Raw genomic sequence first — 9121 nt, forward strand, 5'->3', positions numbered from 1 at the left:
TAAAGAAAATAAAACACAATTTTCTTGCACACAAAGAAAACTTGTCCCCAGGCTATTGCTGCCACATCCACCTGCTGGGCATCAATATAGCATTCAGCACAATATTACACACTTCAGGAAGATTAAATCCAGACACAATTGAGACATTACAACTTGATAGAGTTCAAAATCACATCATGTAAAAAACAGCCAACCTCTTTCTTTTGGCTAATGGTTGGGACCTATAAGGGAAAGAAGAAAAGTCCTGTAATGACCTGATGTTTCTGAGTGGACTTCATCATTCAATGCCTTCCTGTATTTCTTCAGGTATTCACCTTTTATATACTGCATATCGATCTCAGTCCTGGTCACAATTACCCTTATAAGGGTGGTGTCATTAGTTCCTGCACCCATCATAGCTTTATGCAACACCTGCAAAATTTTAGTGGTGATAGGACGCATCAATTGTTAAACCATCACTTGTTCCAAAAGTTTAAGCTGATAAGAAGAGGTAAATTTAATCATTTAATCAATATTTTAACTCCCTCACTTGTGGGTTCAAACTTCCTTTTTTAATAGGTGAGTCCCAACACGTGAAATATTTAATTGAAATGAAGGTAAATAACTGAAACAATGTTCGAACTCAAGACCTTTGACTCTGATACCATGTTAGATCACCACTTGTCCAAAAAGCTTATTTATTCATTTAATCAATACTTTAACATCCATGACCTTATTATGACAATGATAAAAATTATCCGAAAGTTCTCGAGTACCATGATGCCAAACCATTAGTAAAAGTAAAATATCTAGATTTGTTTGTCCAGACATACAGGAGATAAAGAAACGGAGAGAATCAGTTTCACTAAATATTCATCTCTATGGAATTTAGATATCAGAATAGTGGATACAGTCATGAATCAACTGCAAGGTCACTCACTTTTTCTTTTGCTGGTTTCTACTCTTTACAATGGAATTTATTGGAATAATTGAAGGGGGCATTTGGTGGGTTAATCCAAAGAAAATTGTGCGTAAGCTTTACAGAATTATTGTGAAGTTGTTCAAATAGAAATTGATCCCTACAGTAGAAGTTATGTACTCTATAACATTGGTGTCATCCAATAAGGAATAAAGAGCATGTGAAAGCTTTGAAGTTGTCTCTACCAGAATAACATGCCTTCAAGAATCAAGCAAATTTCAACTATACACTATAGTAAGAGGTTTTTCAACTTTTTTGTTCTTTCATTTTTGGCAGTATTCTGACATGCTATTCCTAAAACTTAGGGTAGTTGTCTCTACTAGAATCATGCATCATAGACACATTACTAGCAGGTTTTTCATTTACCCTGCCTTCTTGCATAAAACGCCCATTTTGTGAAATTATTTTTGTAACAAACTTCTCCATTATAACCAAATTGCAGCAAAGAGAAATAACAGCTAAGCTTAGGGAGTGGGATGATACCTTTGCAAAGTACTTTGCAGGATTCTCTGCACAGCGTAAAATTGTCAAGAGAGCATATTCAAAATTACCCGATGTTTCACTCTTCACTGCCTGAGATACATTCAGTTTGGCCAAGTGTCAGAACAGAAATTTCAAGAGTGAATAAGCCACTTTAAACAAAAGGATGAGATTACAGAAAGAAACTATACCTTTTTCAGTGAACTTCCATACATGTGATGGTAAGCAGAAGTAATAGCAGCCAATTGCGCCCTGCTTCGCTCACTGAATATGCGGATAAAGGTCTTCTCATCAGTTCCCAATTTCTTCTCCCCTGCTTTAAAAAGAGACTTTGCATCTTTCTCAGTCATCGCTCTGTCAACTTCCAGACCTTCATAACGAGGTGTGCTTACATATGCAAGCAAGAGCTACACCAATTTTCCATTAAGAAAATGAAGACATCATTTCCTTTTATATCTTGACAAAAGATACTCTAAAATGGGAGAATTAAACGTTAAAAAGACTGCATGACAAGGATTCAAGTTGGACATCTTGTTATCACAAACCATGCATCAAGCCACCCGTCATTACAGATATACAGTACTCTAAGATCAGTAGGTTGTCTAATTACTTTGTTCTCTATTTCAATTTGAAAGAATCCTTACAAAAAAGCATTTCGAAATTCAGAAGAACTTCACACAGGAGCCATTGAACAGCTGAAAAAAAGCCCGAGCACACATGACAACAGTTCAAGTTGGACAGCTTGTTATCACAAACCACGCATTAAGCCACCCTCATTTCAGATATACAGTACTCTAAGATCAGTACAAATTCCAATTTTCCACCTCATCTGTAACCAATGGCGAAGGGCTATCCCCCCCACCCCCCCTAAAAAAAAGGATATAAAAACAAACTCATGCAAGAAAAATCTAAAAGAAGAATAATTAAACCAAAATCCCAAAGACTGCAACGCTGGCTTCCCAAAAAATTCCAAAAAAAACAAACTTTTTTCCCCTTCCGCTGAGGCACTGCCATGTGTTACATCTTTTTTACCCACCCCACTGAGACATTGACACAATCTCTTTCCATTCTTTTTCCTCCCCATGCCCCCACTGAGTACTTTTTTGCTGTCCTTTTCTTCCCACAACGAGCAAAGGAGACAAAGAACCCCCCCAAAAAAAAAACAAAGGATACAGAAGAGAATGGAGAAGGAACTAGAGATTGGTGCTTTCCTCCTCTTCATGCTTTTTTCTTATCTACTATTCTGGTCCCTTAGGCCCCCACGCTCCCACAGCTGCAGTTCTTCTTTTTCCAATCTTATAATGTGATTTCGGGTCACTTAGTCCACCACGGCCTCATGCCCCCAAGGTCCACTAATGGATTGTGTTTTCAAAGAACCAAGAATCATTATTAGCAATATTATCACTTGGACTTGGTTATGAATTTTGAGTCACTTAAGAGTTAGGCCTCTACGGCAACGCTCTTGTTTTTTTTTCTTTTTAATTTTGATCATCCTTTTTACCACTTAGTTATGAATTTGGACTGAACTTAGTCATGAATTTTGGGTCACTTAGTCAGCCCCTCCATGAGAAAAATCTTGGCTCCGCCACTGTCAGCAACTCTGCAACCCAAGGCACAACCAAAGGATTTGTTTGTGATCCAGCAGCAGGTTGCAATATATGAATTCATTATTGATTTGTTTCTAAATTTTAAAAGCCTCATCTTCAATGTACATAGCAATTGCTAAAGGTCACCCTACAAAGCTCTTATGTCCTGACAGAAGGTCATGTTATATTCAATATGTTAGGTAGTTTTGCATATCCAATGGTCATTTGCAGGGCTTACATATGCCTTCGGATCTTCTGCAAAACATCATGTGATGAACTAAGACTATTTGGAAGTAACACAAACATGTGTGCTATTCGGCAGTTTTAGAGAGCATCATTTCCTTTCAAAACATGGTACCTTATCTTTTAGCCAATATTAAGTTGCAGTTACATACAAGTACATATAATCATATAGATCATACCAACACTTAGAAGCCCACATGGCAACAACATTATGAACACCTTATTTGAAAAAAGGAGGGGGAGGGGGGGCACAGAATTTTAACAGAATGGAAAGCATAAAGACAAACAAAAGGACAGTTAAATGAGATAGGTGGATATTATTCATAAATACTGTTAGCTTAAAGTGAGATTTAGACAAGGCAACAGAGATATTAGTCTCCAAAACATAATAGTTAAGCCTTGATTAAATTGAGAAACATAGAGAAAAGTTACCATTTTATGATCTCCAGAGGTGTTTCTTTCAATGTCATGTTCAAGGGGAACTCCAAATTTTGAATGATATATTTGTTTAAAACTTTGTATCTGAGATGGGGTACGAGAACATAATACTTCAGTGGCAGCTTCTAAATTCTTTGTCCCTGTTAATGCCTGCCTGGGAATTATTGCATCTCGTCCTGCTGGATCATGCATCCAGAGCAGAACTGCTGTCTGATAAATGGAGAATATCATATGAACAGGAGTTAAAGCTATAAATAAGTATATCAGCATATATAATTCTGATATGCTCCACAGACCTTAGCCTAAAAGAATTCATGAGTAGGTATAATATTGCTACCTCTAGTTTTCCATGAAGCTCTGAAGTCAAGCGTTTAATAAGGTCATCAGAATACATTGTTCTATATTCTTGTTGGATGAGAGCACGCTGTGTTGCATCCCGATGGGCAAGAATGCTGACCACTGCTGCAGTATCGCACCCTAACCCTGAAAAAACAAAATTAAACAAGAGTACTTGTAAACGAATATTCTGCATATGCAATGAGATTTCTTAAAACACCTCATTTCAAGTAGAACACTCAATGGGAATCCCAACATAATATAGCAGCTCACAGAAGGAATATAGTCAATATCTCCTCTTTTTAAACTTTGGGATGTATAACTATCAATATATTGTACAATCAAAATGTAGGAAACTGGTGGCAGAACTTGATTTGCCCCACCAAGAACTGCCACTCACAAATAGTAAGGCCCCATTTGTTTCAGCGTAGAACTTTTACTAAAAAAGGTTTTCCCCACTTTTGGGTGTTTGGGCAGCTGAAAATTTTGGTGAAACCAAGAACATTTTCAGTTCACCAAAGAAAACAATGCTATTGGGGGCATAAAACGTTTTACTCTTCGTTTCCATAAACGATTTTCCACCCTCTCTCTCTCTCTCTCTCTCTCTCTCTCTCTCTCAAGTTCAAACAGAAATCACCGTCGTCAGCGATGGCACTCGGCAACCACCACCTCAATCTCTCTTCTCCCTGCCTTCCGCAATCGGCAACCACTATTGTCTTTGTCTAGCAATAGCCACCAGCTTAACAATGCCGCCACTGTCAACCACCATAGACCACCGCCATTACGCTACCACTGGCCTTCCGCCACTGTCTAATCTTCTCTCTCCACTATCAACCACTGGAGATCATCACCTCCCTCCCTCCCTCCCTTTGATTGAGGTTTTGATAGGTGTGAGTTTTTTAATTTGGTGTTTGTGTGGTGATTTTGCTGCTGTGTATGCTGATTTTGGGTGAGTGGAGTGACAGTGGTGGTGATTTCTGGTGGTGTTTTTTAAAGCATTTTCAAGTTCCAACCAAACACTTAAAAATGTTTTCCATACCATTTTCAGGTTTGCAACCAAACACTGAAAGATAGCTAATTTTTCCTGAAAATGTTTGCAGCTGAATACATCTTCCAACAGAAGACATTTTACACCGAAACAAATGGGGCCTAACTTGCCATCTTACAGCGAACATTTGTTGCCTTGCGTAAGACAATTATGGCACAACTTAATTTTACCCACCAAGCCCTAAGCCAGCGTTATATTAGCTGCTTTCAGATGACTTTTGGCCAACCAAAGCTTCACCTAGTTAATCCCCAACCCATCTACAACCCTCTCTCAATAAATAGAGCTTACAATTTTCCCTGGCCCCAGGTTACCAAATAAGCAAACCTAAAAAAAAATCCAAATCTGTCCATTTGGTCATGCCATCACAAATTGTTAAGACTCCCTTCTAACTATTTCAGGAAATAAAACTGCCTAATATGACATATTCTACTGATTTAAAATGATAATCTTGTAACCCAAAAAAAAATATATTAACTTTTTCAACTTAACTTTGGATGGCAGAATTTTTTCAAACCTACTTTTGGGTCCTATTTTTGCTCAAGATAAACCAATGGTTTAGAACTAGTTACATGTTTTAGACACTGATTTTATTCATTTCTTATAAATATGCCCAGCATTCAAATGTATTCCAGTTGTTCAGTTGCATATTAATACCAAATAAGATAAAAGAAAAGATGACTTTCTAGATCACTTAAAGTTGTCATGGCACAAATTCTTCATTGCTTGTGTTGTTCATACACATGCTTTATAAATAATACTTTGAACTACTTAGAACATTCACGCATGCTGATGTCTTTTTTTCAGAAGCATGTCAATAAAAATCAAATCACAATTTGCAGAAGCTACTTTGGGTAATAAGTATCAGTGGCATAAACTTTTCAGCAGGCAACCAGACTGCTTTTCAGTTATCTGTTTGGGTACAATATCTTCAAGGCAAAAGCCCTATGACAAAATGCAAAACATTCTGAATCTTGCAGAAATATTACCTTTTTCTTCCATGCAGAAAATATCCATTTGTTTCTTGATTATGTTAATCTTTTTTCTTTTTTTCTTTTTTGGTTCAATTGCTGGGCTACACAATTGGAGGTACCTCCCCCTTCCCATGGACCCTCCCAGTCCTAGTAAAGGCAAGATTCAACTCCAGGTTTCCGGGACAAAGCCATGAGACTTTACCAGCTAAACCAGCCAGAACCTTCTCATGCTAATCTTTTAATTTAAGGCTACTCATTTTTCATTATCAATGGAACTAATTTCACCCCAAATCAAACCACTGATGTTTTAGTCTAGTTTATTTGGTTCTCATACACAATTTCCAAAAGCATCTGCAAGGGGTAGTGACTAAAAGCATGTTACAACAAGCTCAATCATACCAATGTAGTCCCAGCAAATGGGTTTGTTACATCATATCTGGAGGCAACTTTTCCAACGTTCCAAGCCAATTATAATAACCAGAAAGACATTACTTCCTTAAAAAAAGCAACTAGACCATCTGCCTGCTTTTGTGATTGTGGCTTGCCCAAAGACCATTCTTGTTTATGACACTTGTTTGAGCCATGTGTTTATTTTCTTCCTTCACCTGAAAGAACCATGTTAATGTACTCTGTGTTTCTATTGCACTTGTTTATTTTCTTTCTTCACTTGAAAGAACAATCAGCTATTTTCTTTCTTTGTATTTTCTCTTCCTGTTTTTATTTTCTTTTCTCTTCTCTAAGACTTCATTAGTTGAAACAACAGCAAGAGCAAAATTCTACACCTTCATGATTTTATTTGAAGTAATCCATGACCAACATCATTCACAGCTAACAACTCCGTCACCTATTACCTCTAGGTGCTTAAGCATATGACAGGACATTATTCTTTTACACGGAAGATAACCCTTATCAACTGAAATGGAACAACAAGTTCTGGGTCCTGTAACCACAGAGTCTAGATTGTTCAAAGAAAATATTGTTTCCAGATGCAGAAATACAATTCCAAATATGACATGGTGCTTGGTGCACTTATGTTAGAACAGGAGGAAAGGGAGAAAAAAATACCCTCGTTGTTAATCATGTTGGGCTTTCTTTGAGCACAACACAAGTTTCTTTAGTAACCCGAAATGCTTCAATAAATCCATATAACCTGTTCTTAAAAAATATAAATTTTTGGTAATTATTTTGAAAACCCCATCATCAGAGTATAGACAATAGTTTCAGCCATCTTGACAAGATTTCACTTCTCATTACAACTTGCCTTAAAAGCAAGTTTTAATACTTATTAAACATGCCTCATTGCCTTGGGAGTAAATGCTAGACTAGATAATGCGTGCCAACAAATATAGGACAATAAAGTCAATTCAACGAAACAATATAGCAAGTGTATAATACACACACACAAAGTATATATATATATATATATATATATATATATATATATATATATATATACACAAAGCTTGGTGCTTAAAGCAATTTAAAGAATAGTTAAGAAATTTGAAGAACAGAGTTGTGTGCTGCCTCTTATACAAATCGTAAGGTTTAGAGAGGGTTTTCAAAAGAAGTTAATTGGTACTTATAATTTTACCCAAAAAGCAAATTTCCATAAATTAATTAAGAACGAGTGTATCCCACAGAGAAAAACAGGAAAAGAAAAGGTAAAAACTGGGTTTTTACTTGAAAATTTTGATGGATTTCCATGGTTCGATCAAGAATACTAGTGAGCCATCAGCCACGCATAAAAGCAATAACATAACAGAAATTTCAAAGACAGAGAGACAGAGTACCCTTGAATGCGCGGTAAAGTGCTACAGCATCGTCCCTTGGGGAAGTGGGAACCGGAGGAAAGCTCAGCGTCGACATTTTCTCTTGTTCTGGGTCTTTGCGAAGAAACAGAGACAGAGCACTTGTACATTTGAATTGCGTGTACAGCAGAGGAACCTCCCTCCATCAAGTAGAAGGCTAAAGACGTCAACTTCTTTCTATTTTTAGTATCCTTATCTACTTGACTCAAACTTCACGTGCCTCGACATTTTCTCTCGTGCGAAGAAACAGGGGAAGAGCAGTTGTACATTTGAATTACTTGTAAAGCAGAGCAACCTGCCTCCGTTATTGATTAAATTATTAAATTTATCTCTTCTTATTAGCTATTAGAACAAGTGATGATTTAACATAATATAGAATAGAGGTCGTGCGTTCATAATTTAACACGATATCATAATAGAGATCCTAAATTTGAACTGTATTTTTTATTTACCTTTCATTTCAAACAGCAGAAGAACCTACCTTCATTAAATATGTTAAAGTGTTGATTAAATTATTAAATTTATCTCTTCTTATCGGCTTAAACTTTTAGGATAAATAATGATTTAACATAATATGGAGCAGAGGTCGTGAGTTCGTGATTTAACACGGTATCTTAACTGAAGTCCTGAACTTTAACTCTGTCTTTTTTATTTCCCTTCTATTTTAATTAAATATTTTTTATATTGAATTTGATATATTAAAAGAAAATTTGAATGCATACATAAAAAAACTAAAAATTTGTTTAAATATTAATTAAATAATTAAATTTACTTTACTCTACCCGCTTAAACTTTTAGATCTAATACAAGTGGTGATTTAAGATAATAGAAGGTTTAGACGTCAGCTTCTTTTTATTTTAGTATCTTTACCCACTTTACTCAATCATTGACGTCCGTGCCACGTCAATATCTGCCCCTTTATTTTTATTTTTTCTATTGAGCAGGTCAATATCCGCCCATTTGTTTCAATATCTGCCCCTTTGTTTATTTATTTATTTTTATTTTTTTAAAGAAGTAGCATGTGCTATTATATATTGCTTCAAAGGTCTGAAAGCTTATACCATGAGAAAAAGGTACAAGACCTCTAAACTTTAAGTCAAAATAATCTAACTTAAAAACAGCTACCTAAACAGTATACAAATCTTACAGAAATTACATTTGATGCTCTCTTTACATTGAACACTCACTCTCAAAATAAAATAGGGCTGATCTAGCATTTAACCAACATAAATTCCAGTAAAATTTAAACAATA

The 9121-nt window shown here is 36.0% G+C and overlaps 1 protein-coding gene across 1 annotated transcript; it reads right to left on the reverse strand.

Annotated features, from left to right (window-relative positions):
* LOC133867215 (annexin D5-like) lies at window positions 1-8009 on the reverse strand. The gene is made up of 6 exons (XM_062303932.1): window positions 7851-8009; window positions 4043-4188; window positions 3700-3915; window positions 1630-1845; window positions 1442-1531; window positions 1-411 (listed from the first exon to the last, which is right to left on the reverse strand). Exons 1-6 carry the CDS (start codon window positions 7924-7926, stop codon window positions 208-210), a joined length of 948 nt encoding a protein of 315 aa, XP_062159916.1. The 5' UTR covers window positions 7927-8009; the 3' UTR covers window positions 1-207.
* Between the last annotated feature and the right edge of the window lie 1112 nt (window positions 8010-9121).

Source organism: Alnus glutinosa, chromosome 4 (assembly GCF_958979055.1).
Source record: "Alnus glutinosa chromosome 4, dhAlnGlut1.1, whole genome shotgun sequence".
NCBI classification, from domain to species: Eukaryota; Viridiplantae; Streptophyta; class Magnoliopsida; order Fagales; family Betulaceae; genus Alnus; species Alnus glutinosa.

Coding starts and splice junctions, on each gene's coding strand:
- LOC133867215 (XM_062303932.1), bottom strand. CDS start 7,926: ATGTCGACGCTGAGCTTTCCTCCGGTTCCCACTTCCCCAAGGGACGAT. Junction 4,189..7,850: donor ACTTTACCGCGCATTCAAGG/GTACTCTGTCTC, acceptor TTGTTTTTTCAG/GGTTAGGGTGCGATACTGCA. Junction 1,846..3,699: donor CCTCTGGAGATCATAAAATG/GTAACTTTTCTC, acceptor AAATTGGTGTAG/CTCTTGCTTGCATATGTAAG.